This window comes from Scylla paramamosain, chromosome 11, assembly GCF_035594125.1.
Source record: "Scylla paramamosain isolate STU-SP2022 chromosome 11, ASM3559412v1, whole genome shotgun sequence".
NCBI classification, from domain to species: Eukaryota; Metazoa; Arthropoda; class Malacostraca; order Decapoda; family Portunidae; genus Scylla; species Scylla paramamosain.
In genome coordinates, this window is record NC_087161.1 from 28385615 (window position 1) to 28413522 (window position 27908).

Below are 27908 nucleotides of genomic sequence, written 5' to 3' on the forward strand. Positions count from 1 at the left end.
GATGGGTGAGTAAAACATGTGGTAAAAAATAAACTTTTTGTATACTTAGGGCACCTTGTTCAGTTGTAGGTCAGAATTCCATCCCACCCCTCTCTCTCTCTCTCTCTCTCTCTCTCTCTCTCTCCCTCATTATGCTGAGAATCTTGCAAATAATAACAATCTGAAATATTATTCATTCTATCTGTCCATCCATATTTGACTTATCTTCTGAAGAACTTCCCAGGAGTTAGCTGTACATACTGCTATCTTGTGTGCTCTAATCCTCTCATTCTCTTCTCACCTCTTTCTCTTCTATACTTCAGCACTGACATTCCCATTTCACTCAAGGAACTCAAGGTGGTCTTTAAGTCTTATCATCCTTAAGACAGCAGTTACATTTTGGCCTGTCATGCATGGCAAATTTTTTGTGCTCAGGGAAGTCCTCCTGGCCATGACATGATAAGACTTATCATAAGAGAATATCATATCTCACTTGTTTAATCACTGAAAGTCAATATCCAGTAAAACAGATTCATAAATAGCAAATTAGTGATATGTTAGACAAGTTTTTGTATATTATTCATATTTGTGCAGGTGATACATTTAGTGAGGGTCAACAGCACCCTATGAACAGGACTTAATGGAAAGGGAGGGCATTCAAAAGGAACAAGTGTTAGAGTAAGGTCACACATTACCCATTAATATTATTCAAAAACATTCAAAAGTTATGCTGAGACGCACACCACTCAGCAGCGCTTACCTGCGGCCATGGAAAGTTTTGAGAGTGAGAGACTTGAACACTACATCAGTCAGTACATTCTCCACATGAAGGGGTGCCTTGGGTAGGCCAATCAGTGCCATGTGTCCACCCTGGGGAGAGGCGAAATGAAGAATAAGGAAGGACAGGCACTTTAAGACTCATTATAAATTTAAACCAGATTTCTGTTCAGTCCGAGATGAGTAAGTGATGGGAAACAAAAGAACTAGAAGAGATGATGCCAAGGATTTACATGATTAGTCAGCAAGAGTTGTTGGTGGTTTTGATAGTAGTGACCTAGTGTTATCAGATTATTAGGAAGACATGAGTTGGCCAAGTTTGAAGAATAAACACCACCACCATATTTCCTTTGATATGAAAATAAACTAAAAGGGACTAAGAAAGAGGACTGTAGATTCCCTCTGCATTTTTATTCCTGCAGTGAAGCAGTGATTAACTCAGAATAGACAAGTTATTTTGTCGGAACTCAATTTAAATGGCTAAATTAACCAAGTCTGCTTTAAAGACAATGAGAGTGGAACTTTAAATAGGGGAAGAATTGCCATGAAAACAAATGATGTACAGAGCAGCAGCAAGCTCAGTAGTGCTCACCTTTCTGAGCCAGGAGAAGGAAGCATTGAGCAGGGAGGCTGCCCCGCTGGCCTCCACTATACGCCCCATTCCATTACCTCCAGTCAGTGCTTGAATGACTTCCGTCACATCTTCCTGCACAATGAAAATAACAAAATGATATGTATGCACACATTTTTTCTACATACAGTAGATATTACTTTTTCTTTTATAGTGTAGCACAGTGTTTCTGATCTCTGGACAGAGTATTATTCATACTCGGGAAAATGGAGAGGTGATCAATTCTTGATGGTGTGTGATGGGTGCAGCATCAGGTTACACCATCTCTGTGTCTGCTTTGTCAGAATTTAGCATTACTACAAAGTGAAGTGTAGTTTTATTGTGACATCAGGGTGTAATCCACAATCACAGAACTAATCACCCTTATCTACATGATGTTTGAGGCTGGTGATGGTACAAAATGTAATGCCATGACATACAGAAACACAAGTCAAAAATAGGACTGGCCATGAGGCACCTAATGGTCCAGTCGGTTAAGGCTTGTTCTTTCAGCCTGCAAGATGTGGGTTCAATCCCTGGCTGGGAGGACTAAACTAAGACTTAACCAACTGGACCATAGGGTATCAAGGTACCTCATTCCTAGTACTGCTTTGGCTCATGATTCTGTCCTGACACAGCATTACAAAAAGAAATTGTAAGAGGAGACTTTAAATAAAGAATTGTGTGTTGCTTGAAATGTGCATTACACAACTGATGATTACCACCTTCATATTTGATTAGGCCCTCTAAAGTTACCTATAAGCCTTTATAACTTTAGAAAAGTCTCTAAGGATTGCTAAATATAAAAATAATCACAGTAGGTCACTATTTTGAAATGACTGGGATGATACAGACATACAAGACACACCCTCATGCCGCTCACCTTTCCTGTGTGGATGACTCGTGAGGCACCCATCCTCTGGGCCCGCTCCAATCTGCCATGCACCTGGTCCACACCGTACACTGCCCGTGCTCCTGAAATACACACACACACACACACACACACACACACACACACACACACACACACACACAATAAAAAAGAAGGATGCTTGGAAAAGTATAGTTGCCTTTTAATATAACAATGAAATTTAAGCAATGAAAAACACAAAAAATAAGTCCAGAGAATAGAAAATTAAAACTTCAGTACAACCTTCTTCATCATCATCATAACCATCACCACCACTACCACCACCACCACTGATGTCTTGGTTTCCTCAAAGAGACTCCCTACAAGGCACACATATCCAGTTAGTATTCCCTCTTTCCATGTTCTAATTGTGTCATTCTTCTCTCACTCCTTTCTTTCATGTACTGCAGCACTCTGTCCCTCCTTTCACTGAGAAATGTCCTTTTGCATCCACTGCATCTACCATAACTGTGTACATCATCTCAGTTATTTCCTATTTTTGACATTCATTCTGTGGCCAAATCACGTTAAGGTGCTGTACAGAAAATGCCAATAATGAACAACAGCACCACAAAGATTTTCAATTTTTTGCATTATACTAATTCACTGTGGCAATTTGTGGATAACCAGGTCATAAGTATTACAAGATATGAATGTATCAAGGGCCTACTGTGTAATACACACACACACACACACACACACACACACATGCAAAGCTGATAGTGCACTGGGTGAAGGCCTCCACTTACCCAGTGCCTTGGCAATGGCAATAGCAAACAAGCCCACTGGTCCACAGCCCAACACCAGCACATCCTCGCCTGCCACACTGATGCCCTCCACTGCATTGTGAGCCACTCCTGGCATGGGGCAAAGAGACTGTATTGTAACCACTATAATGCAATGTAATATTACTGAACAGACTGTTTTTGGTGTTGGCATTTTTATGAATTAACATCAATATGTTATGCAAAAGTGATGTACATACCCATAGGCTCAAGCAGGACAGCCTGGTCTGCAGTGAGTGGTGCAGCAAGGGGGTAGCAGTAGCGGGCTGGCACTAGGGAATACTGTCCACACCCTCCATGCATTGTGCCTCTTCCATGTCCATACTGGTCCATGCGCTGGCAAATGTCCCCACGGCCTTCCTGTAACATTCATATAGAAGTAAATGACCATACCTGGATGAACAGCAAGAATATACACTTAGTATAAGCATTACACAATGGACACAAACACAACCAGACAAGCAATAAATTGTTTTGGTTTTCAATTGGGGCTTGGGGTTAGCATCTGGAATGCCAGGGCTTCCTTACCTTGCATTGGTAACATTGCCCACAGTAGAAGTGGTTCTCAACTGCCACTCGCTGACCCACCTTGACCTCACTCACACCTGTGCCCACTGCCACTACTTCCCCAGTGGCTTCATGTCCTGAGGGAGAAAGAAAGAGAGAGAGAGAGAGAGAGAGAGAGAGAGAGAGAGAGAGAGAGAGAGAGAGAGAGAGAGAGAGAGAGAGAGAGAGAGAGAGAGAGAATGTATGTTACTCTCTCCATAGTACCATTAACAAGATGAGCTAGTGGCTGGGCAATTGCCAAGCTCTCAGGCAACAGGAGATACAAGAAACACTTGCAGTCAAAGCAGTCAAAAAGCTATTTTGTTCAGGCTCAGTTGATTTATTTGTCTTGGCTTCAAATGTGATATTTGCAATCATGAACATAGGTCAGGACTTGAGTCTTTATAATACTATATACAGTACTCTTTATCTTCATCAGAGTGAATTATTATCCTCTAGTTTTCTTTTCTTGTACTTTTCAGTATTTATAACATAAGAACATAAGACAATAAGGGAAGGGAAATTTCTACCTGTCATCCTCATCATAAATTTGTTTAATCTTCTTTTAAAGCTCCCCAATGACTCAACACTAACAACCTGATTATGGAGTCTGTTCCGTTTATGTATTGCAACTTCCATCCAGTTAAGAAGTTGAGGTACTTGTCAGATATTGCTTCATTTGGTAATTATTTTTATTGAATATGACATCACTATTTGGGGCACCTTTGCTGTGCTTCTCAGCCACACCCATGCCAATCACACTGCTCTCAAACATACCCAGGCCTCCTTGCAATGAACAAATAGTGCAGTCACCTACCAGGAATGAAAGGCAGTGTGGCAATGACCTGTGCCACATCATTCCATTTCCACAGGTTGATGTCGGAACCACAGATTGCGACCTGCAAGACACACTATCAGACAACACCTGTGGTGGGACAAATCAAGGTTAACTCTCACACTCCTAGATTAAAGGCTGCCTCATGTGAGTTTCTATAGACATGCAGATCTGACAAGGTTTGTATGTGTCACTTGAATCCACTTCCTTCATTCAGAGAAGAACAAAACTTCCTCAAAGAAATGTAAATGTTATATCCATACACTTTGTGAAGGCTTACATGTGAGAACAGGTTTTAAAATTTACATTAATTGATCACATTTTTGACAACTCAATACAATTCACTCAATTAATGCCTTTTTATTCAACCATTATAATTTTTTATTCATTTATTTTTTCTCATAAATTTACTTTAGTATATATTTCTATCAACATACATATGAACACCACATATGTAGTACACTCTCCTGAAATGTAGGACATAGGTAATTATGTCTCTCATTAACATTACTGAGAGGTGAACAGAACTTTAAGAAAAACAGTAGACTGGAGATTTAAGATGAATCATGTGATGTGGAATGTCATAATAATTGGATGATATTGAAATAACATTAGTGTTTCCATCAGAGTGCTAGATTAGATTTAGCTTCATCTAGTTCATTAATGTGAGGGCAATTTCTTAACCAGGAAGCAAGATGAGAGACTGATGGCATTGTGGAAGTGACTAGAGTTAAGAAGTGGATCCTAGAATATAATAAATGTGTTGAGGTGACAATAAAAGTGACCAAATTAGTAGATCTTAGAGTATAAATGTGTGTAGTGATGAGATTAGTGAAAGCAACACATTATTGCATCCTTGAGTATAGATGTGTGGTGATGAGATTAATGAAAGTGACATTTTAGTGTATCCTAGAGTATAGATGTGTGTAGGGATGACACTAGTAAAAGTGATGAGGCGAGAAGTGCATCCCAATGAAGTATAGATGTGTGCAGCAACTTACTCTGTCCACCTTGATGATGACGTCCCCGGGGCCTGGTGTGGGCACGAGACGCCTTACTAGTTCATACCCCTCTGTTGCCTCTTCCTTCACCAGGCAGGTCATCTCAGTGGGTAGAGCCATCCTGGAGGGGGCTGGGGTTCATGTTGCTATTATACAATATCTAATAATGGGAAAAGTAGGAGCCCCTAAGGGAAACAAGCTGGAGTCCTTGTGGCTTTACTGAAGTATGGTAGTTATAAGTGGTGCTAAGTACCCTAATATCTTACAGTAACTGAAGAATCTGCACCTATCTTCAGACCTAGCAACTATAAACACTAGATACACTACATATTTATGGTAAGGTCGTTTGATATTCTTAGGGTTTGTTTACCGAAGTAATACTTTATTTTTAAACAAAACGCATCAGGTAGGACGGCAACACGTCTTTTTCGCCTAATGAGTCACTAGTAGTGTTGGCCGCTGGGCAGGAACACTATACTTTACGGCCCAGTGGTTCTCAAACTATGGGTCGCGACCCAACTTTGGGTCGCGAGTGGATCGCGAGATCAATTTTGATAGGTCGCAGGGACACAGATACATTATCATGCTTTCAGTGTTTCAGTGTATTTCAGTTACTTAATTGAATTATTCTTCTTTAACCACAAATTACTTTTGTTATGTATGTTCATCTTCCCCCCACCTCCCTCCTCCTGGGCCCCACGTAATGGTGTCTCAGACTGCTGTACACAAGCTGTACACATTATTTATTTTTTTTCCAAAATAAAGTGTATATATATCATTGTACATTTTCTTTCTCTTTGCTTTACTCTGAGTCGCGAAGGAATGAAATGTTCCAAATAGGGTCGCTCATGAAAAAGTTTGAGAACCACTGCTTGACGCTAAAGTCACGCTCACTTCATGTCACTTCGCCCTTCTCAACGAGTCCATGCCCTAAGCGTTCCACAAGGCTCTTTCCGGTAGTTCCCACTTTTGTTCCGGAATGGGAGGAAGATAAAATAAACATATCCATTTTATTATGTATGTGACCATTAGTAACACAGCAAACAAGTGGAAAGACTGATTCGTCATTTTACATCCACATACTTTTCTCGCACGTTGGTCACGCCTGGCTAGCGATATGGCGATATATGGGATAAAAAGTCGAGGGAGGTGGGAAGAATGTAGAAATACTGATAAAAAGTAAGTGAAAAGGGAAGTATGAAGGAGAGTAATAGATAGAAACCGTGTAAGATTAACTCCACTACTCATTTTTCCATTTCCCCCCACGCCAACCTGACAGTCTACAAATATATGAATTACGCACCTGTCATCAAGTGGACTGAAGTTATGTAGTAGATTATATATCAGCAGTAGTAGTAGTAGTAGTAGTAGTAGTAGATGGTGGTTGTGGTGGTGGAAGAGGACAACTGCCTTCATATGTGTAAAGACGGCATAAAATTCTACTGAGAGAGTCTTCAGCGCGTGCTCTCTCTCTCTCTCTCTCTCTCTCTCTCTCTCTCTCTCTCTCTGAGTCTACTGAGGTTACATGGAAAGTATCATCTCCAATTCATCTGAAATTTCTAGATGTAACTGTATTGGCTGTGCACTCACTACAAAAGGCAGAATGCTTTTGGCGATATACATACGAAGGACGTGAGGGAGGGAGGGAACAGGAGGGCCCCCCAGTAATTCTCCTTCCTCTCTAACTGTTAAGTATTCTGGCTGTAAATTTACAATGAAAAAAAGGGAAGCACACACACACACACACACACACACACACACACGCTACATCACCATCTGTACAATGAAAGACAGGGTAAGACATCACTCACAAACACTCAAAAACACCTAGAAACAATTTTCCCTTCAATAAATACCCCAAAAACAAAGAAAAAACATCTCTTTCTCTCCTAAAACATCCCAGAACCAGACAATTCCCTTCCAAGAAACGCATACACACACACGCACAAAAAAAAAATCCTTTACTTCTATAAAAAAAAACCCTTCCCCCCAAAAAAAAAAAAAAACACGTATTCTACCCAAATACATGCCGAAACCCACCACGCAGGGCCGCTCCAATGCCAGGAACCAGTGCCGCACCATGCAGGCCCGGCACCCACATACAGCACTGTAGTAAAGCTAGCGAACCCATTCATACCTCCTTTCTTCCTCTTCCTCCTCCTATTACTGCAATTGCTACCACCACCACCACCACCACCACGACCACCACCACTACTACTACTACTACTACTATTACTACTGTTACTGCAATAGAATTCTTCCTCCTCATCCTCCTCCTCCTCCTCCTCATATTACTACAATTGCTACCACCACCACTACTACTACTACTACTACTACTACTACTACTACTACTACTACTGTTACTGCAATAGAATCTTTTTTACAACTTTATAATAATTTTTAGTCAGTTATCTTAATATGGAGCTCTAGCCAGCACAGTGGGGTGTTGGTATGATATTTTATTCACTGGGGATGACGACACTTAAAGTAATTTAAGCCAGCTCTGAATTGTCGATAATCTCTATTGTAAAATATCTACTCGTATGTTTCAAATATTACGACTCTTGTGTCAAAAGTTATTACCGAATCGTGATTACTGGAGAGGCGACGAGGATGTGTTTTGTGTACGGTGGTGAGCAATCAATGCTGTGGCTGCTGTCCTGTCAGTGTGCGTGGCGGCCTTCACGCACCACTGCCTCATAAGTGTCTGTTGTATAACAAACCTCAGAGGGGTTGTGTCAACAGTGGGATCTTTTTATTTTTCAGCCTTAATATTGCCTTCAGCAAATTATCTCCTGAGCATGCGGAGTGTTCACACTTTTCCCTCTTTTATTGCTAAAGGCGGTGAGAAAACATAGAGGAATATTTACCCAAAAGCGAGAGGATCCAACAGATGTTAAGCAACGAGTAGTGCAGCAGTGCAGCGTGCGCCGGGTGGCCGGTGAGTGGCAGTTCATGGGAGACAGGGTTACGTGACTCAGCTTATCGCGTTCCCGAGATAAAATGCTACAGTTGAAGTGGTCAGTGTTTGCTGTCAGGCCATTCCCTCGACGCAAACTTTTGTTAGCGTGTCAGATACATATATTCTGTTTTCTGACAAAAATGAAAGTACACTTACTTATTTTAACATGTTTTGCAGTAAATAAACTATTCTCTTTACATAAAAAAAAAAAAATGTACAAAATTAATAACGCAGTACAAGACTTTGGGTAAGAGGTAATTCAACACATCTCAAATTACATATTGAGATCAATGGATGATGCACATTTTTACCATCACAAAACCCAATGGCTAGACAATATTTTCACGGCTGATAATCTACTAGTTAAGCTTTCTAACAGTATCTGCCTCCGATCAGTAATGACAGCAGTAGGGGAGCAAGACATTTGGTAGTGAGGCAGATACCCAGGTAATAAGGGTCTCGAAACCATTTATATACATATGAGAGAGAGAGAGAGAGAGAGAGAGAGAGAGAGAGAGAGAGAGAGAGAGAGAGAGAGAGAGAGAGAGAGAGAACAATCATTATTCTACCTCACATTCCCTCTCTAGGGCAAACAAACTCACCATAATAGCATTTTCTCACGTTTACTCCCATATCAAAGCATATAACAGCATAATACAGCATAATCGTGACAACATATATCACAAGCCCTGGCCACTGCTAGCTTAATCACCAGTAACAGCGTAATAAGCCAACCCTAACAGGCTCTGAGTGACTAGGGCCCTTCTCCCGCCGGATGAGTCAGTTGAAGACCACAGCAGGCAGGGCGAGGTCACGAGGGCGACTGGAGGACGTGCTGGGAGCGCCTGGGGAGTCCTGAAGGAGGGAGAGTCAGGTTAAGTCAAGTTAGGATAGGTTGTTAGGTTAGTTAGGTTATGTAAAAAAAAAAAAACAAGAAGAAACGAAGAGAAGACAAAATTATCACTACTACTACTGCTATCACTACTCTCTCTCCCCCTCTGCCAGGCACCCTTACCTCGTACAGAGCGGGCAGCAGAGAGCGCGGCAGGGAGAAGGGACAGGAGGGGTAGAGCATGGAGCAGTCGGCGCCATCCAGCCCCGCCATCTCCGCCTCCTGGTACTCCTTCAGGAAGTCACTGGTCTCGCGTTTCGGTCTGCTGGGTGAGAGAGAGAGAGAGAGAGAGAGAGAGAGAGAGAGAGAGAGAGAGAGAGAGAGAGAGAGAGAGAGAGAGAGTTCTTAGCACTAATGGTATAGAGAGCTTGTTTATTATTGTTAATCATGAAAACACATTTGAAGACTACTGTGACTTCCACTAGAACCTCTTGAAGCATCACTAGATTCACGAAAAACACTTGAAAACTATAGTAACTCTCACTAGAGCCATGAAAACACTTGAAAACCTCAATAACTTTCACCAATAGAGCCATGAAAGTACTTGAAAACCTCAAAAACTTTTCCTCCTCCTCCTCCTCCTTCCTTCCACCACCACCACCACCACTACTACTACTACTACTACTACTACTACTACCAGCACAACAGCACTCACGTAAACAGCAGCATTAACACCTCTCCCACAACTGTATACTGTCCAATGGGTCTGGTCTGAAGGTGGCAGATGAGGCGGAGGAGACACGCGCGCCCATCCACGCCCACGCCAGTCAGAGAGTCCTCTAGGGCCCGGAAGATCCCCGCCTGGTCCTCCCCGAGACTCCTGCTTGTGGTGCTGAGGGAGGCGTAGAAGAAGGGTAAGGAAAAAAGGAAGGAATTAAGGAATGCAGAATGTAATAATAGTAGTAGTACCTTTCCTTCCGTACATTCTCTCTCTCTCTCTCTCTCTCTCTCTCTCTCTCTCTCTCTCTCTCTCTCTCTCTCTCTCTCTCTCTCTCTCTCTCCTGTTACCTCGTCGCCGCCTCTCCTAGCAGCACGTCGAGAAAGATGGTGACAGGGAGGGACAGGGAGACGATGGAGCGCAGGGAGGGAGCCCCGTCGCCGTCTTCGTCACTTCGAATGGGGAGCGCCAGGGTGTTGGTCACTTTCCAGAAGGGGCGGGACAGAAGCGGCTCAGGGGACGCCATGGCTGGGGGAGGCGGTGAACGGTGTGAGAGGATGGTAGTTAGAAGGTGGGGATGATGAAAGAGAGCGTGAAGGAAGGAATAGAAGAAAGAAGGAAGGAATTAGATGATGAGGAGAACAGTGAAAGGAGATGAAGGAGACGGTGAAGAAGAAAATGAGAGGATGGGGGTGACGGAGGCGGCGAAGGAAAAAAAATAAGTGACAGAGAGGGTGAAGGTGGGGTGAAGGAAACGCTGAAGGAGGGAATGGAGATGTCAGAGAGAGAGAGAGAGAGAGAGAGAGAGAGAGAGAGAGAGAGAGAGAGAGAGAGAGAGAGAGAGAGAGACCCCATCCACAAACACACACACACACACATCTTACCACCACTACCATCACCACCCACCACCACCACCACTACTACGGACTCACTGTGCGGGTCGGGGAGGCGCCGTGAGGTTCCTGAGGGGGATGGAGGAGATGAAGAGCAGCTGCACGACGGACAGGTAGCGGAGGCCATCCCCTTGCTGCTGCCCCGTCGGGAGGGAGACTTCGTGGGCCATCCTCCAGCGCGGTGACACCAACACGGCCATGCTGGGGTGGTAGTGGTGGTGGTGGTGGTGGTAGTGGTGGTGGTGTGGTGGTGAAAGACGGGAGGGTACATATTGTTTCTCATCCTTGGTGGTGATGCTGGTGGTGGTTATGGTGGTGGTGGTGGTGGTGCTGCTACTACTACTACTACTAATACTACTACTGCTGCTGCTGCTGCTGCTGCTGCTACTGCTGCTGATGTTGTTGCTGCTGCTTATTACCTATTACTTTTTTCTAGGTCTGCTACTACTACTACTACTACTACTACTACTACTACTACTACTACTACTACTACTACTACTTCTACCACACAGGCACCACAGCACCACCACAATCACCACCTCCGCAAGAGTCACTGATTCAGCCCCGCCGTCACCTCCAGGCAGGTAACAGGCCAGGTAATGTCACGCCACTCACCTGTTCGCTAGTGTAATGCAAGCGCGCGTTGGTAAGGACGGCTTAAATATGCTCCTGCTTCCTTCCCTCCCTCACTTCCTTCTTTCTTTCTTTCCTCTCTCTTCTTTCTTTCTTTCTTCTCCGTCCCTTCCCATTTCTTCATCCTTTTTTATATGTCCTTTCTCCCTCCCTTCTCTATCCTCTCTTCTCCTTTTCTTCTTTCTTCCTTCTCCTCCTCCTTCTCTTCCTTCCTTCCCTCTTTTTCTTCTCTCCTTTGCTTCTTTCCATCCTCTCTCCCTCCTTTCTTTCTTCTTTCTTGTTTCTTCCTTCTTTCTTCTCTCTTCTCCTCTCCATTCATTATTTCTTCTTTCGTCTTTATTTCTTTATCCTCTCTCATCTTTCCTTCTTTCTTCTCAATTCTCCTCTCCCTTCTTTCTTTATCATGTCTCTCTTCTTTCTTATCTCCTCTCTCCTCCTTCCTTCTTTCTTTTATTCACTTTTCCTTATTCCTCTTTTTTTATCTTCTTTCATTATTTTCTTTCCTCTTCTTTCTCTTCTTTCTTTATTCTCCTATCTCCTCTCTTCCTCTCTTCCTTCCTTCTCTCTCCTATTTCCTTTCTCTCTTCCTTCTCTCAGCATCGCCCCCTCCTCTCTCTCTCTCTCTCTCTCTCTCTCTCTCTCTCTCTCTAAGCCGGATACGGAAGTCCCCCTTACAAGCTCGTAAAGAAAACGGGAGACGGAACCATTCACCTGACCGCTAATTCCATTACGGCGACGCTGAACCGAATTAGGGGAAGGAAGAAGGAGGGTGAGGAGGAAGAGGAGGAGTAGCAGGAGGAGAAGGTGAAATAGAAGAATAAAAGCAGTACGTAGGAATTCATGTTAAGCATAGATGATAGTTTGTACAAGATGTTAACTGCTTGTTTTGCTCCTCCTCCCCCCCTACAGAAGTTGCCGTTCTGAAGGCCTGGCGAAAGTGTTTATCTTAAGGCACCTGTAACCTGCAGGAGGAACTGTGAGGGAGTAAGGGAACGAGACGACAGAACATGCAGTAGTAAAGTGTGATAGATATGAGGACCAGAGAAGCCAACTTATAACACAAGCGGCAAATATAACTAGCTATGAGGAATGGCAGGAGGTTGGAGGAATCTCGCGGATCATATTCTGAAACACTTCTACGCTGCACCTCCACTACTTTCAAAAGGCTCTAGTTCAAGTTACACGGTTTTCTAAGAGTGTTTTTACGGTTTTAGAGAGAGATTAACAAGATTTCTACACTATTAATAGGAGAAACACTCTTGAGAAGCTAGCTAATCATCTCTGTGAGTCTTGAAAATATTCGTATGAGACAGCAAGGCGTTTCAGAATATCGGCCTGTGCTGTATAGAGAAAGAAGAGACGTAGAACAAATAATCAGATATACCAAAAGTTTCTTGATACAATGTTGGGAAAGTAAGTATAAAATTAGAGCTTAAACCCTAAAGACGACTGAGGACGACGACGAGGAAGACCTAAGCTTGGCCCGCATTCTGAAACACTTCGCTGTCTCACCGCGACTATTTTCAAAGACCACAGAGATAATTAGTGGAGTTCTCAAGTGTTTATGTTCTTAATAGAGTAGAATTCTTGTTGATCTGTCACTAAAACCATGAAAAAAAAAAAATCCTTAAAAACCCGTATCACTTAAATTAGAGCCATTTGAAAGAAATGCAATTGCGGAGGAAGCGTTTCAGAATATGGTCCGAACCGATGCAAAGCTGAACAGGCCACAAGAAGAGGAGGAAGAGGACGAGTGACTGGCTGTGTGGCGAGAGGAAGCTGAATTTCATCATTTTTTTGCCGTGTATAGACCTGTACGAGCCTTAACAGGGCCTATATAAAGGTGAGAGGAGGGAGGGGAAGGTAAGGGAGAGGCGATCATGTCTGTAAGTGATGAAATGCAGCTGGGAGAGGAGAGAGTGAGAGGTACTGTGTGTGTGTGTGTGTGTGTGTGTAGGCTTCATGTTTTCTGGTGGTGGTGATGTTGCCTGGTGGTGGTGAGCAGTGAGCGAGAGCAAGTGAGAAGTAGGCAAGGACCTGTTTTCTGGCGATGACTTGCCTGCAGTGTGATGAGTTATCTGGTTAGGTTGCCTGGGTGTGGTGAGAGGTGAGTGAGGTGAGAGTGAGTGAGAGGTAAGCTATGAAACATACCTACCTATTTCCACCTGTCGTCCCCATGCATAAATTTGTATTACCTCCTTTTAAAGCTCCCTAATGACTCAACACTAACAACCTGATTATGGGTTCATTCCATTCATCTGCCACTGAGAACCAATTCCTTCCTATCTCTATTTTAAATATGGTTATAGAGACTGCAGTTGTTTTACTGCTACAAAGATGAAATAAAGTGAAACACTGCATGATAATTTTGTTCATCTACTTTTCTGAACATGTACTTCCCTGCAAAAGTGTGGAGCGTTTGTACAATTTTAGTAAAAACTGGTTTATAGAAAGTCAGTCACTGGCTGGGCATTGTTTGATTAAGAATTAGAGGCGGGAGAGAAAAAATGTATGTGTGGGGACGTTTGGAATCACAGAGACACTGAGACCTGAGAGGACGAGTTCTGTATCACTCCTAGAAGTGCACTGATCCATAAATCCCTGCAACAAGCTCAAATTAAGTCCACAAAACGGACCAAAACATTGTCACCTGTCTTTTGTCTGATAGCTGGAAAAATCTGCCACCTGTCCTTTATTGTCTTGTGTGCTGTTTAAACATTTCCTACTCTGTTGTTATATCAAAGTACATTCTGTTTTGTACTTTTTATGTGTAATTTGTAAATAACTAGATTTTTTTTTAGTTTAATTTAATTGTACGTTGAAGCATACTGTATATTTTTAACATGTTGCCGTATGAGGCGGATGCTGCTGTCCCTTGAAGTCCGAATAAATTTATTACCTTGCCTTGCAGTGTACCTTGAGGATCCACCACCACCTGTACGGAGTGTGGGCCGGGACACCTGAGCACCCTCACCTGCCGCCCTCTACCACTCATGAGGAGCATCAGACAAAAGTATTTCATTGTAGAGACAGGACAGTCAAGGCTGACCAAAACCCACTAGGGCTTGGTGATCCTTGGAGTTCGTCAATGGAAGGAGGAAATACAGAAGCAGGCAGGGAGTTCCAGAGTGTACCAGGAAAGGGGATGAATGATTGAGACGTGCAAGTAGCATAAGGGATCTAACGAGGGGTCATTCATAAGGACAAGACAAGAAATAACGAATTTAAGCCTGATAGAATTAGATTTTTAAAAGAGAGAGGAGGAAATTAGGTCTTAACAAGACTGCTAGATGAATGGAATACTCAGGTTGTCAAGACAATATGGAGCCTTAAAAGATTAGACAAATTCGCACATGGGGATGTAGGTGGAAACAGATGTACATTTCATAAAGGGACTCCCTTTGTCTACACGTATTGCCACGTTTAGGCCTAATGCGACAAATTTGTAGATAGGGATGGTGGTGGAAATAGGTGTACATTCATAGAGGACTGCCTACACGTACTGCCACGTGTAGGCCTGATGGGTTATTGCAGATTCTTATATTTTCTTGCTTTCTTATGAATGTCTTGCTAGGTTCAGTTCCAGTTCCCAGTAGCTGAGAACAGCCTCAGCCTCTTATGGCCAGTTTATATTGCCTGGAGGGAGGGTTCGTAATGTTCATTTCATGAGTCTGCTTTTCTATATTTTGTCAGCATGAGAGAACATATCCTACAAATCATAAATCATATTTAGGGTTACCGTTTCCATCTAATCCAATGTATATTATTTCAGGCCACTCAATCAGGCCATGCAGCTGCACGGGAACGTGAAACAGACCGTGATCTGCTCTGCTCTGCGGGCGGGATGTACGTATCTCGTGTCGGGATGCTGTCGGAAAATTTGGGTCATGGGTCATGTCGTGCAGGTGACCCAGTTGTGATGGAGATTGACGATGTACTAATTGTGGTGCTGTAGGTTATTGATGTGACAGTACAGCAGCACATAATTGTGTGGTGATCAGTCGTAGACAGGTGCTGCACGTGAGACTACGGGGTGCTTAGTCTCCATCTTTTCAAGCTAACCAGTATATCTTCGCTAACCAGTATAGTATATCTTCCTGCCGCTAACCAGTATAGTATATCTTCCTGCCTATCCCTTCAGGTTTGTGAGAGGAGCAGGTGTCTCCTGGAGGTTTGAGATCTAATAGGACACCCGAGAGTTGAGCACACCTGAGAGTTGTTAAGCAGGTGTTGTGTTGTTTTGTCTGACAGGACGCTGAAGGCCACGAAATCTCTAGCATCACTAACATCTATTTTTCTATCCCTAGTGCCTCTCCACGATGATGCTCCGAGGAGGCAGAGGAAAAAGCAGCACAACACATTCCATCCGCGCGGGGTCGTCCTCTATTTATATGACGCAGCCAATTATATAACGTTTACATAATTCGTGTTTTTCATAATGTATGCATCTCTTGCACTATGATTTTACACTATTATACCTCGAAGAGGCTCCGGAGAAAAATACAACCAAAAACTGGGAAATTTCTTTGTTTAAAAAAAAAAAAATTATAAATAAATAAAGTCAATTGGGGGAGTCTTCCGAACTCTTAGCCATGGCTCATTCATCAGCAGCAACACAACTAATTATGACCATAAGTACATTCATTATATATATATATTGAAGGCAGACATGCACACACCCACAGGAATGGACGGACGGCCGCCTCATAATTTCTGTCGTGTTGGTGGACTCCATTTTGGGCAAGCAGCGTGAAGGACGATACAGGACTCTCCGCAGCGGCGCAGTGCCATCTCCCGCATGCTGTGTTCAAGAAGTTTCACAGATCAGGACAAGCCACCTGCAAAAGGTTGTAAATCTTTCATTAAAATAAATCGCGAACGGATGAAATTAGACATTTTATTAACAATAGATTCAAGTAACTATTATAAAAAGTTTCTCCCACCTCCAGTATCCCAACCCAACTAGTAGTGAAAAGCGTGATGCAGACTGGTCACTCGTTGAAAGGCAAGGCAGGGCCAGCCTATGCAACATCTGTCTCGTATCTGGAAAAGGATCAAAGGTCACTCGTTGAAAGGCAGGGCAAGGCAGGGCAGGGCCAGCCTATGCAACATCTGTCTCGTATCTGGAAAAGGATCAAAGTAAACTAATTACAAACAACTTTTACTACCTTGACAAGCCGTTCATCAATAACTTATGCACAAGGAAGGGAAGTTTATCAGGAACATGAAGTGGGGGAGCATTACTTAAATATTTTACTCTGAAAGACTTTCCTAGCATTGAAAATTGATCTAACCCAGTAAGTGAGGCTGGTGGTGGCCTCATTGATAAACCCATGCGATTCTAGTGGAATTACGAAAAAAAGGAGGGAAATAGTTATGGATAAATCTTGAAGAATGACCTGGTTTGTATGGCAAGTGGTGAGGCTGCAGTGTGTACGTGAACGTGGGTGTTCCTCATATGACCGTATGCATTTACTGGAAGCATGAACTACTCAACTAATGAACTATAAAACCACCGCCTCCCCCACCATTCACCACCGGCAGCCACATGGACGCCATCACCGCAACTCAATCACCGTTACTCGAGTCACACACACACACACACACGTAACCATCACTGCCACAATCCAAGTAGCTACCTCTCTACAGCCACCACCATCACACAGCCACGTCATACCACCGCTCAACCACAAATTCACGTGCCATCAGGCGTAACTGATACACAGTATAGTAATCACCACCACTACCACCCTCCACCACAGCACTACCACAATCACTTATGCAATCCCTCAGCCTAAGAGTAATTGAAACAAGATCTGCGTCCGAGTACCTCCCAAACTACACATACGCATCACCACGTAAATCCTACCGCACCATCACCATGCACCACACACGTCTTCACCACATCACCATCACCACCACCACCTATCAAACGCGTAATTAGTCTACATCACTACACACACAGCCGATCAACATAACCGCCACACACGCCTCCACACCACCACCACCCAAACAAGCTTCCACTACCACTACCACCACCACCACCACCTATCAAACGCGTAATTAGTCTACATCACTACACACACAGTCGATCAACATAACCACCACACACACCACCACCACCCAAACACGCTTCCACTACCACAACATAGCTGTTTTAAGATGTCCAAGTCAAACAACTACGTGTTTAGTCACCATCACGGCTGCTACCACCACCCAAAACTATTATAATACCAGTGCATCATAACACGGCTAAATAAGGAAATACCCGTCGAATAACCACCGTCACCATCACCACCACCACCATCAGAAACCATACATACACACCACATCCCAAGACAGTCCCTCACCTAACAAGTCACTAATACTACACCACAAGCCCTCACCTAACAAGTCACTAATACTACACCACACGTAAAGGTTAACTTCCTATTGCTATTTTTAATACCCAGTAGATGGTTTATTGTCACCACCTCACGTATTCACTCCTACACTCTTATTAATATCAATATCGAGTTTCACCACAAGTACTGTACATCAAAAAAATAAATAAAATAAATAAAAAAAAACAAGGAAATATCTTACTTCAACCGTTGAGACCAAATACGGTTACAAAAAAAAAAAAAAAAAGTATTAATGACAAACCCTAAATACTAACGGAAACGACAGCCATAACATCGAATAAATAACCCCAAAATATTAATAATAAATCAAGAATACCAACGAAAATAATAATCATTCAATCCAAATACGAACAAGAACACTAAAAATAGTGACGCATTACCTTACTTCCCACCGCTGCCTCGACCACCTGCCTCTCTCGCTCTGGTAGGAATAAGACAGAACGCTCTCTCCTGCCTTCCTCCTGTACTCTCCTTCCTCTCCCCCTCCCTTCCTTATTTTATTGTCAAACTACTACTAATACTCTTGTCTCCTTCACCCATCACCTGCTCTCCTTCTCCTCCTCCTCCTATTACTGCCAAACTACTACTTCTGTTTCTCTCTCCTTCACCTTCCCCCTCCTCTCCTGTCTCCTATGCTCTCTCTCTCTCTCTCTCTCTCTCTCTCTCTCTCTCGTTAATTAGAGTCATTCAATCATTCATTCTGTGACTTCAGAGAGAGAGAGAGAGAGAGAGAGAGAGAGAGAGAGAGAGAATTGAATTATTTCCTTTTGCTGTGGATGCGAGATCAATAGCAAGAAAACGTGTGCTGCTTGTTTGTTAAGTGTATCAGTACAGTGTTATGATCGTGAATAGCAGCAAAAGGGTACACGGGAAGATGTAAGAAAACACAAAAAAGAAAAGAAGATAGAACAAATAAAAAGGTGCGCCCCCGGGTGGGCTCGAACCACCAACCTTTCGGTTAACAGCCGAACGCGCTAACCGATTGTGCCACGGAGGCATAGGCAACCAAACGGAAGCTTAGATTAATAGACGTCGTAAATAAACTGCTTTTGTTTTAATTTTATTTATTACAAAACTTATATACTATTTTAATACATATTCAGTTCAGGGGAAGTGGTGAAATTGACCGCCATAACAGTGTGGGAGCTTATGCCATGCCAGCCAGTCTGACGCCGCCTCGTACACTAACAACAATTCTCATTAGTGTTCAGAAAAGAAAAGAACACACACACACACACACACACACACATGGCGTCCTTTAAAGTTACACAAAACTTGAGGTGGTGAGCATTTGTTATTCTCAGCATGTTATCACTATTCAGCCATTACCCAGCAACATTACATTACTCTCGTCAGCCTCCCTCCCGTGATGTTTGTGACCAACCCCCGCCTAACTCTTCTGCCCGTGGCACCCTCCTGTGTTGAGGCCATAGCAAGTCGTCGCTGTGACGGCCGGCAGTCCCGCGTCAGTCCCAACAGGTGGCGAGTGACAAAGCAGGGGTGGCGGGCCGTCCATGAGGTGTTGAAAAGGACGAGTCCGCTCACATTACAAGGATCAGAGATTAAATGCACTGAAAATGATCAACGATCAATCTCCAAAAGTTTCGGAAGATGGAAAGAACATAGATGAGAATGTTGAGGTGGATAATGGTCGTATCACTCAAAGAGCATTTACAAAATGAGGAAATGAGAAGAGGAGTGATAAGATCAAAATAAAATGGTTTGATTGCTTGGTAAGAAGAGGTCCCACGAAGCTTTGCGTATTACACATTACTGTGATCTCCTCTACACACACACACACTTTTTAAGACATACTGTGTGTGCGTGTGTGTTTGTGTGTGTGTGTGTGTATATATACATATATATATATATATATATATATATATATATATATATATATATATATATATATATATATATATATATATATATATACTAAAAAAAAAAAAAAACATATTCCAGAGAGAAGGTATGCCTCCGTGGCACAATCGGTTAGCGCGTTCGGCTGTTAACCGAAAGGTTGGTGGTTCGAGCCCACCCGGGGGCGAAATGTTTTAAAAAGTATTTATTTATTTATTTATTTTTTCCTTTAATGTATGATGTGCTTTCTCTCCCTCCGTTTGTTATAACTCGAAATACGAATCCTTGCATGGGAGACTCATTCAGTTTTTTTTAATTCGTGGACACAAAACAAGACTACTGATTGCTTTGAGGCTGACTACGCAACACACTCTTGATAATGACTTGTTAGATCAAGTGGCAGCACTGGAGGCATGCACAGGTCAACAGTTTTTATTAGGGTGGTCTGAGAGGCAAAATATGCCAGATACACACACACACACACACACACATATGTGGCTCTGCACCACTACACACGATTAACAATAATAAGTTTTATTATCATAATTTATTTCCCGTCTCTCTGCAGCAGTTAACAATGATTTCAAAAATAATAACAAGAAAAGATGTAGGTCGTAAAAAAAAAAAAAAAAGTCGGGGGTGAGGGCGGTTAAAAATCTCAAAAACTACTGAGAATTTTGATAGACCAATTCAGCCATGGCAGGTTTCCGTAGTGTAGTGGTTATCACGTGCGCCTCACACGCGCAAGGTCCCCGGTTCGATCCCGGGCGGGAACACGTCTTTTTTTTTTTTCTTAATTATTATCATTATTCATTTGTGTATTTTATTTACTTATAAATGTATGAATTTTTCCTTGGTAATAGCTTACTACCGTTGCTTTGTGGTTTGTAATAATTTTCATAATCATAATGGTGAAGAAGTGAACATTTTGGTTATAATATACGAAACACACACACACACACACATTCACAATATATATATATATATATATATATATATATATATATATATATATATATATATATATATATATATATATATATATATATATATATATATATATATATATATATATATATATATATATATTATATATATCAGTGAGTGGAGGACAAAACGTGAAGAAGAAGACAGATCGAGCAGGTTAAAAGAAGCGACACAGTGATTGGTTTGACACACCGCGTCTCCACTCTGCAGCACACACTCAGTGCCAGGGACTTCTGGTCCGGGAAGCCTGTGCTGTTCACGCTAACTTGTTCCTTATTGCAATACTGAACTTGTGGTGGGAAACAAAATTCTGCCCTCTTATTGACCTGACGAAGCGCTGGTGTCGCACGCATGAGTACAAATGTACGTACACACCACGTCATCTTAAATATTCAAATAAAAAGTGACTGATATTATTTTAGATCCTGCCTGAGACATCCTGCCACACTCAGACCCACAGACACCATCTTGCCGGCGTATGGTAGCATATTTATAATGAAATTACATGCCCACTACTCTCTCTCTCTCTCTCATACACACACACACACACACACACACACACACACACACACACACACGTGCACGCGCGGCGTACATATCAGTAAATTATAAAACTCAAATAATTGCTACAGTAACTGAAGAGTAATTTTGTAAATTCCTACATTGAATCAGTTATATTAGAATGTTTTGTCTGAATTTGTGCTTGTATTCCGCCTGAAAACAGCACACCATGCCCCGGGGTGGATGTGCAAGGCCACGCGGCGCACCATGCGCTCCTCAATCCGGCACTGTCAACGACACTACTGACAGCAAGACTACGTTCGCACAGCGCTGCTACAGATTGCAGCGCCACTAGTGAGCACGCCAGCAGCAACCCCGTAATTTCTAAATGACCCTCCTCGGCTGAGGCGAGGCGAGGCGAGGCGAAATGGGGTGAGTCACACTTTCTTCAGCTCTATGAAAGCGTCCATAATCTCCCGCGCGGGAGCAGAGTCCACCCTGCTCACATCTCCAATATGCACGCGGCCGTTCGCGTTTTCCTCGTAATACGTTGCTGCAATGTTCGTGACGGCGGGAATATGGAAGTCTTCGAAATCCGACGGGATATTCCTGCGATCTGGCTGTCCAGACAGAGCCCTCTGGGACTCTAATTCTCGAGGCAGAGGTCGGAGTGTTTCCAGTCTCTCTGTTCCCGAGGCCTCGTGGCCCTCACCCGGGGCGCTGCGGATCCGACTCGCCAAGGCGCCCACGTCGACTCTGGGTCTGGTAGACGGCTCCTGCACTACATGTCGCCTTGGGATGGCCCCAGGACGCCGTGCTGGGGGCCACAGCGCCACTCTGGGCCAAGGGCGTGAGGTGACGCTGGGGGTGTTGCTGCTGCTGCTGCTTCTGCTGCTACTACTGATGCTGCTGCTGCTGCTACTGCTGCTGCTGCTGCTACTACTACTACTGCTACTACTACTGCTGCTGGTGTTGCTTTTGTTGCTGTTGCTGCTGCTGCTGCTGCTGCTGCTGCTGCTGCTGTTACTGCTGATGCTTCTGGCGGTGGTGGTGGTAGTGGTAGGGGCCGGGGGGCGCTGTGCCATGGGGGGCGGGGGCGGGGTGGTGATCTTCCGCGGGTACAGGTTGATTGGTCCTCGTGGCTCAGCAGTGGTGGGTCTGGTGGTGCCCGGGAGGGAAGGCGAGGAATGGGTGAGGGGCGCGTCAGTGTGGGGTGGGGACGCTGTGGGCGTGGTGGGCGGGGTGTTGGGGACCAGCGTGAGTGGCGCTGCAGGAAGGCTCACGAGGATGGGGCGCCGCTGGGAGTTGAGGACCTGCACCAGGCGGGGACGCGCGGGGACGTTGCCACCGCGAGCACTAGGGATGAAGTTCTTGCGTGCGGGATCCTGCGCGCTGCCCGTGGTGAGCGAGGCAGCGAGTGGCTGCTTCAGGACAGGTTTGTGTTTGCGCAGGCTGGGCACGAGGGCGGGAGGCGACATCTCGGTGACGCGGGGGAGCACCACAGGCAGCGGCAGCAGCTTCCTCTCCCCCACGGCAGGAGGCGCAGTGGTGGTCTGCCCCGCCCCGCTCCCTGCCCCGGACCCAGACTTGACAGGCCTGAAGGAAATACGAGCGTGTTTCTGTAACAAGCGGCGTCGCGTGGCCTTGGGATCCTCCTCCTCCTCCTCCTCCTCCTCCTTTCTCTCGCCCTCCTGTTCGTTCTCCTGCGAGGAAGAGCGTGCCCCACTCCCGGAAAGTATCATGCGGGGGGATGAAGGGCGCGCCAGGTAGTCGCAGTGGCGGCCGGTGAAGAGAGCAGGGCAGGAGCACGTGTAGTTGAGGGGCGGTTTGGCCTCCAAGCAGGTGCCGCCGTTGAGACAGCCACACTCCACCTCTGCTGCCCACCCGCCATCCTCCCTTGTTCTGTTGTATCCCTTCGGTGCCTCACCTGCGAGAGAGAGAAAAATGCTGAGAGAGAGAGAGAGAGAGAGAGAGAGAGAGAGAGAGAGAGAGAGAGAGAGAGAGAGAGAGAGAGAGAGAGAACATCCCACAACACCACACCGCCCAAACTGTACACCCATTACTTATTGGTTTATCATCTGTACAGTGAAGTGTCAGTGTGATTTACAGAAGAACGAAACCGAAGAGGTGCTGCTGGAGAGAGATCTGAACTTAAACCATTTCACTGAACGCCACTTAGGAGGAAACAGTGGAGGGGAGAGAGACTCCTCCCAGCGCTGGCGCAGGCGTGCGGGCGGAAAATGATACAAGGCAACTAAACACAGTAAACTAATCCCCGTATTGACAGACGCTTTGCTTTCTCACCATGACTATTCTCAAAGGCCACAGAGATGTTTCATAGAATTCTCAAGAGTGTTTCTCCTGTCAAAAAACGTAAAAATCTTGTTAATATGTCACTAAAACCGTAAAAACACCTTTAAAAACCCTTGAACTTTAATTACACTAGAGCCTTTTAAAATAGTGGAGGTGTGGCGCAGAAATGTTTCGAAATATGGTCCTAATCACGATAGGAGATGACGTGTGTCTCTTTACATCACTCCTTGCCGCCACGCACCACTTCAGTATTCTGGTACCCACTCTGCCCATCGCTCGTCCTCCCTTGTTCCCTCCCTCCCTGCTTTAGTTCAGATCAGTTGCTGATCGGAAGTGTAGGCTTTGGATCGCCACTTCCTGTTGATCCTCCTAGTCATTCTTCTTCATATTCTTATATTTTTCCCCCTCGTTATTTCCTCGTCTTCTTCCACATTTCCAACACCAGTGTCTAAGGTTCCTCCGCTAGTTTTCATTAAATAGCACTCCTCCAGTTAGACTGCCCTCCTCTTCTTCCTCTTTGTAAATGTATTAACTTTATTTTGAGATCTGCATGACCTTGACACCATAAGAAAGAGTGGTTGAAGTCTTCAAGATCCCAATCACACATAATGCACACTCTATTTCCCCCTTCTTTTTTAAGGAAGGGGGGCACTAGCCTAGGATAACAGGAAATGCGAAAAAAAAGGCCCAGTAAGTGTGACATTTCCTAAAGAGAGGTAAAAAATAAGTTATGCCGCATTGCCAGATACTTACGCGTGTCGCACAGATCGCCGCTCCAGCCTGGATCACACACGCATTGCCACGGCTGCTTGCATGTCCCGTGTTGGCAGCCGGGGTACGGGAAGCACAGGTCACACCGCGCACCCCACCATCCCACCTCGCACCTGTAACGCAAACTTGTCACTCTTTCAAGGCCAGATAAGTAAAGTAAAGCGACATGTTACTGTCTTGCACGAGTGTGAAATGCGTGGTGTGAAAAAAAAAGTCTTACTCAGAGATCAGACCATATGAGATCTGAACTTCTGAAGGGAAGGTTTTAGATGATGATCACGAGTTTAATACGTCAATTTTTACCAACACACACACACACACACACACACACACACACACACACACTTACCTACACTCTCCTGGCACGCCGCAATAACCATGTTCGGTGCTGCAGCCCGGCCCACACACAGCTGGCCATGGAGAAAGGGAGTGATTTAGACGGTCCTTACTTTCATGCCACTACGACATACACACACACACACACACACACACACACACACACACATAGAAAGCACAGCAGATTGAAAAAGAGTCATATGTTGATAATGTAATCTATAAAATCAAGATGAATATGAGGAAGGCGCCGAGACTGGGAAGTGCCGCAGGATGGACTTCATAGGACTGTACACACGCAGGGCCTCGCATCCTCGGAAGACTCAAGGCAGCGTCCTGTGTTGACAACCTCGAACAGGCTTTATATAGTGATGGAGGTTACTGTGGGGCTTTGAGGGCATTTTCATGATTCAGTGATAGTTTGATACGCACTGCACATCATCAAAGGAAAATTAATTAATAAATAGACGTGGAAACCATGAAATTAGGAAAACATTAAACTCACGCAAATCTAAATGCGTGAGGCTTATCCTAGCTATCTACCTGCAACTTAACTAAACTCTATCCCAACTTTACCCTAACGTATTTACTAAGGCAACGCAAGTGTAGTGAAAGGAAAAAGAAAACCACAACACACACACACACACACTCGGGAACCCGACTCATGACTAGTCTTTGAAAACATTCCGTGAGATGACAAAGCCGCAGGTAATGGAAGGAAGCGCACCGGAACACTGCGTGACTGGGTGACTGGGTGATTGGGTGGTGAGAGAATAGTATTCGGATCCATAAAGAAAGAGAGAAAGAAGCTCCACGTGATGACAACCCTGAGTCCCTCGTGTGTGCGTTGAGGGGAGAGCTGACAGAGGGTGGTGAGAGTGGCGGCCTTTGTGTGACGGGGAATGGTAGCAGAATGGGGGGCAGGGCACACACACACACACACACACACAAAGAGTTACGCTCACGGGCATCGCAGAGAGCACCAGTCCATCCCTCGGGGCAGGTGCAGTGGCCGGGGGAGGCGCAGAGCTCGTCACGGCAGTCGTTCTCACACGTGGTGGCGTTGCAGTGTCGCGCCGCCACGCCAGACCCGCCAGACCTACACACCTGGAACAGCAACCCCGCGTTAGCGTGGAAGCGTGGCACCAACTTGCAGGGCCGGGGCAGCGCAACCCTGCACGCCTCGCCTGAGGAGCGCAGGCCTGAGACCGCCATATCAAGGTGTTGCGCAGGAAGCGGCAGATGCATTGCATCAAGGCCCGCCGGCGAGCCAGGAGGCCACGCAACCATGTGTTTATTACTGGCCACCTGAAGGCAAGTGTGGTGAATGTCCCGCTGTGAGTGTCTCAGGTGTGACATACGCATTGTGAGGTGAAGCAAGAGCACTGTTTGCCTTTCTAATGAGCTCCAAACAAATAGTATCTATAGCGTTTGGCGTATTCCTGCCACTGCTGCGTGAGTGGTGCTGTTGATACCAGCAATATAACAAACAGTTCATCAATAACAAGGAATTAATCTCCAGGAAATTGCAGAAAAGCTTAATAAATAATGCAATGTTATATGAAGGCAAAGAATTACATGAAGTGTGTTTTCCTTTCCAACTTAGAGTTATTGGTAACAGGAGTGTCTTAAGGAAACATCCAAGGAGGAATCGCTATTTTAGGAGATGACGCTAAAATATTTCATGATTGCGTGGAACGGGAGAGGCATGCACGTAAAGCAGCAACATTACAGTACACTATGTACTGCGGGTACACGCCGCACACTGATCACTGAGGCACGTATTCAGAAACGCTTTGCTCTCTCACCTCGACTATTTTCAAAGGCAACAGAGATGATTATCCGAGTTTTTAAGAGCGTTTCACCCGTTAATAATGTAGAAATCTTAATCAGTCACGAGAGCAGTGTCACTTCAACTAAAGGCTTTAGAAAGTAGGGGAGGCGCGGGCAGAAGTGATTCAGAATATGGTCCAGAGTGATGAGAAGCGACACAAGCCTCCAGTATTGCAGCACCGCTACTCGCACGCTGCATGATAACATTTCTTTCCTGCAACACGAGGACGCATGATGAATTTCTTGATTCCTGCTTAAATAATAGGAAGTACTACCGCGTCAGTCATGTAGCTGCGGCTCTCACTGGCGTGCAGACGGCACCACCTCCACCACGCACAGACAGGCACAGTTCGTGATACAATCTGAACTTAACTATTTGCCTTACATAAATAAATAACAAATTAATAAAAACAATGAAATAAGTAAATAGATAGATAGATAAATAAATATATAAATATATAAGATGCTACAGACACAGTACAGCAAGGAATGGTGTGCACATGTGCGGTGCGTCGTGAACACAGGCATGGAGGCTGCAGGTGGCTGCTGCACACTGCCCTCGGAGCTGCGTGGCTGCCTTATGTGCCGCCGGCAGTCAGTGACTACCCCGTCATCGTCTCTGCCGCGGTACACTTCGCCAACCGAGGACGCGCGAGCACGGTGACGCTGCCACTGACTGATGCTCCCACTTGCTGACTGCTCCGCGCTTTCCCGTTCTGCTTTGAAACGTGCAGCAAAATTACTTTATTCTTACTAAAACTATTTGGTTGTGAGACTTCAGATTACTTTCATAATGGAGGATTGTGGTAAAAATACAGTGCTAGTCTGCCGCTCGTTTCAAAGCAAGATAAAGACAGGAATCTGGAGACCATTGATTGAGTGAGGGCATCAGTGAGTGGCGGTGTTACCGTGCTCACGTGTCTGCAGTTGGCGAAACTACTGCGGCACTAAATCTTGATGACGCAGTGTTGTATTGTGTGTCCACCCACAGCCAGACCACAGCGGTGCCCCATCACCCTGACCCCCGGCAGGACTGCCAGGGTGCCGGCGTAGGCACCTCGTCTGTGTGGTGGGAGACACAGGCAGGGTGCAAGGCCAGGCACCCTGTCTGTGTCGTGGGGACACTGGCAGGGTGGAGGGCCCGGCACCCTGTCTGTGTCATGAGGGACACTGGCAGGGTGGAGGACCAAACACCCTGTCTGTGTCATGAGGGATACTGGCAGGGTGCAGGGCCAGGCAACCTGCACCAGTGGACACCGAGGGCCAGGGCAGCATGACCCTGGCGGCGTCACTGGTGTACCCAGACAGTGGGCGGCACAGGGCTCCAGCGCGTGGCAGTGGCAGTGGTGGGGAGCGCCCCTGGACGTGGTGCGGGAGGGACTCACAGAGGCAGCGTGCTCCAAGCAGACGGACAGCAGCAGCGGC

At 45.0% G+C, this 27908-nt stretch overlaps 3 protein-coding genes, 2 long non-coding RNA genes and 3 other non-coding genes across 14 annotated transcripts in view; 3 read left to right on the plus strand and 5 right to left on the minus strand.

Annotated features, from left to right (window-relative positions):
- Positions 1-8452, minus strand: part of LOC135105205 (L-threonine 3-dehydrogenase-like) — a 9482-nt gene extending 1030 nt beyond the window's left edge. Inside the window, exons 1-9 of one of the 5 annotated variants that reach the window (XM_064013309.1) lie at positions 8314-8452; positions 5444-5574; positions 4425-4506; positions 3590-3705; positions 3262-3421; positions 3026-3133; positions 2250-2341; positions 1349-1462; positions 740-849 (exon numbers count right to left, since the gene is read on the minus strand). In XM_064013309.1, coding sequence (XP_063869379.1) covers positions 740-849; positions 1349-1462; positions 2250-2341; positions 3026-3133; positions 3262-3421; positions 3590-3705; positions 4425-4506; positions 5444-5563 — 902 coding nt within the window. In that variant the 5' untranslated portion in view covers positions 5564-5574; positions 8314-8452. Of the gene's footprint in view, positions 1-739; positions 850-1348; positions 1463-2249; positions 2342-3025; positions 3134-3261; positions 3422-3589; positions 3706-4424; positions 4507-5443; positions 5604-8026; positions 8258-8313 lie in introns of those variants that run through there. The other 4 variants (XM_064013312.1, XM_064013310.1, XM_064013313.1 and 1 more) reach the window with 4 other exon arrangements.
- Positions 8453-9012: 560 nt separating this feature from the next.
- On the minus strand, positions 9013-11488 carry LOC135104704 (uncharacterized). Of its 2 annotated transcripts, XM_064012225.1 has the most exons (5): positions 10888-11487; positions 10306-10483; positions 9953-10129; positions 9421-9559; positions 9013-9260 (listed from the first exon to the last, which is right to left on the minus strand). In XM_064012225.1, the coding sequence occupies exons 1-5, from the start codon at positions 11129-11131 to the stop codon at positions 9186-9188; spliced, it is 813 nt and encodes a 270-aa protein (XP_063868295.1). In that variant the 5' UTR covers positions 11132-11487; the 3' UTR covers positions 9013-9185. The 2 variants fall into 2 exon arrangements, with proteins under 2 accessions (XP_063868295.1, XP_063868296.1); XM_064012226.1 differs by lacking the exon at positions 10306-10483 and having other exon boundaries at positions 10888-11488.
- Positions 11489-12776: 1288 nt separating this feature from the next.
- Positions 12777-16369, plus strand: LOC135105207 (uncharacterized). 2 transcript variants are annotated; one of them, XR_010270756.1, is made up of 4 exons: positions 12777-13324; positions 14393-14494; positions 15254-15327; positions 15789-16369. It is a non-coding gene; the product is annotated as an uncharacterized LOC135105207 (long non-coding RNA). The 2 variants fall into 2 exon arrangements; XR_010270755.1 differs by lacking the exon at positions 15789-16369 and having other exon boundaries at positions 13047-13324; positions 15254-15778.
- On the minus strand, positions 15993-18383 carry LOC135105206 (uncharacterized). The gene is made up of 3 exons (XR_010270754.1): positions 18266-18383; positions 16425-16524; positions 15993-16319 (listed from the first exon to the last, which is right to left on the minus strand). It is a non-coding gene; the product is annotated as an uncharacterized LOC135105206 (long non-coding RNA).
- A 425-nt stretch (positions 18384-18808) lies between these two features.
- Trnan-guu (transfer RNA asparagine (anticodon GUU)) lies at positions 18809-18882 on the minus strand. The gene has a single exon. It is a non-coding gene; the product is annotated as a tRNA-Asn (tRNA).
- Positions 18883-19858: 976 nt separating this feature from the next.
- Positions 19859-19932, plus strand: Trnan-guu (transfer RNA asparagine (anticodon GUU)). The gene has a single exon. It is a non-coding gene; the product is annotated as a tRNA-Asn (tRNA).
- Positions 19933-20448: 516 nt separating this feature from the next.
- Positions 20449-20521, plus strand: Trnav-cac (transfer RNA valine (anticodon CAC)). Its single transcript has one exon. It is a non-coding gene; the product is annotated as a tRNA-Val (tRNA).
- An 834-nt stretch (positions 20522-21355) lies between these two features.
- LOC135105208 (mucin-5AC-like) overlaps positions 21356-27908 on the minus strand; it is a 20150-nt gene continuing 13597 nt past the window's right edge. Inside the window, exons 6-9 of the mRNA XM_064013315.1 lie at positions 25616-25757; positions 24667-24727; positions 24300-24430; positions 21356-23160 (exon numbers count right to left, since the gene is read on the minus strand). Coding sequence (XP_063869385.1) covers positions 21671-23160; positions 24300-24430; positions 24667-24727; positions 25616-25757 — 1824 coding nt within the window. The 3' untranslated portion in view covers positions 21356-21670. The remainder of the gene's footprint in view (positions 23161-24299; positions 24431-24666; positions 24728-25615; positions 25758-27908) is intronic.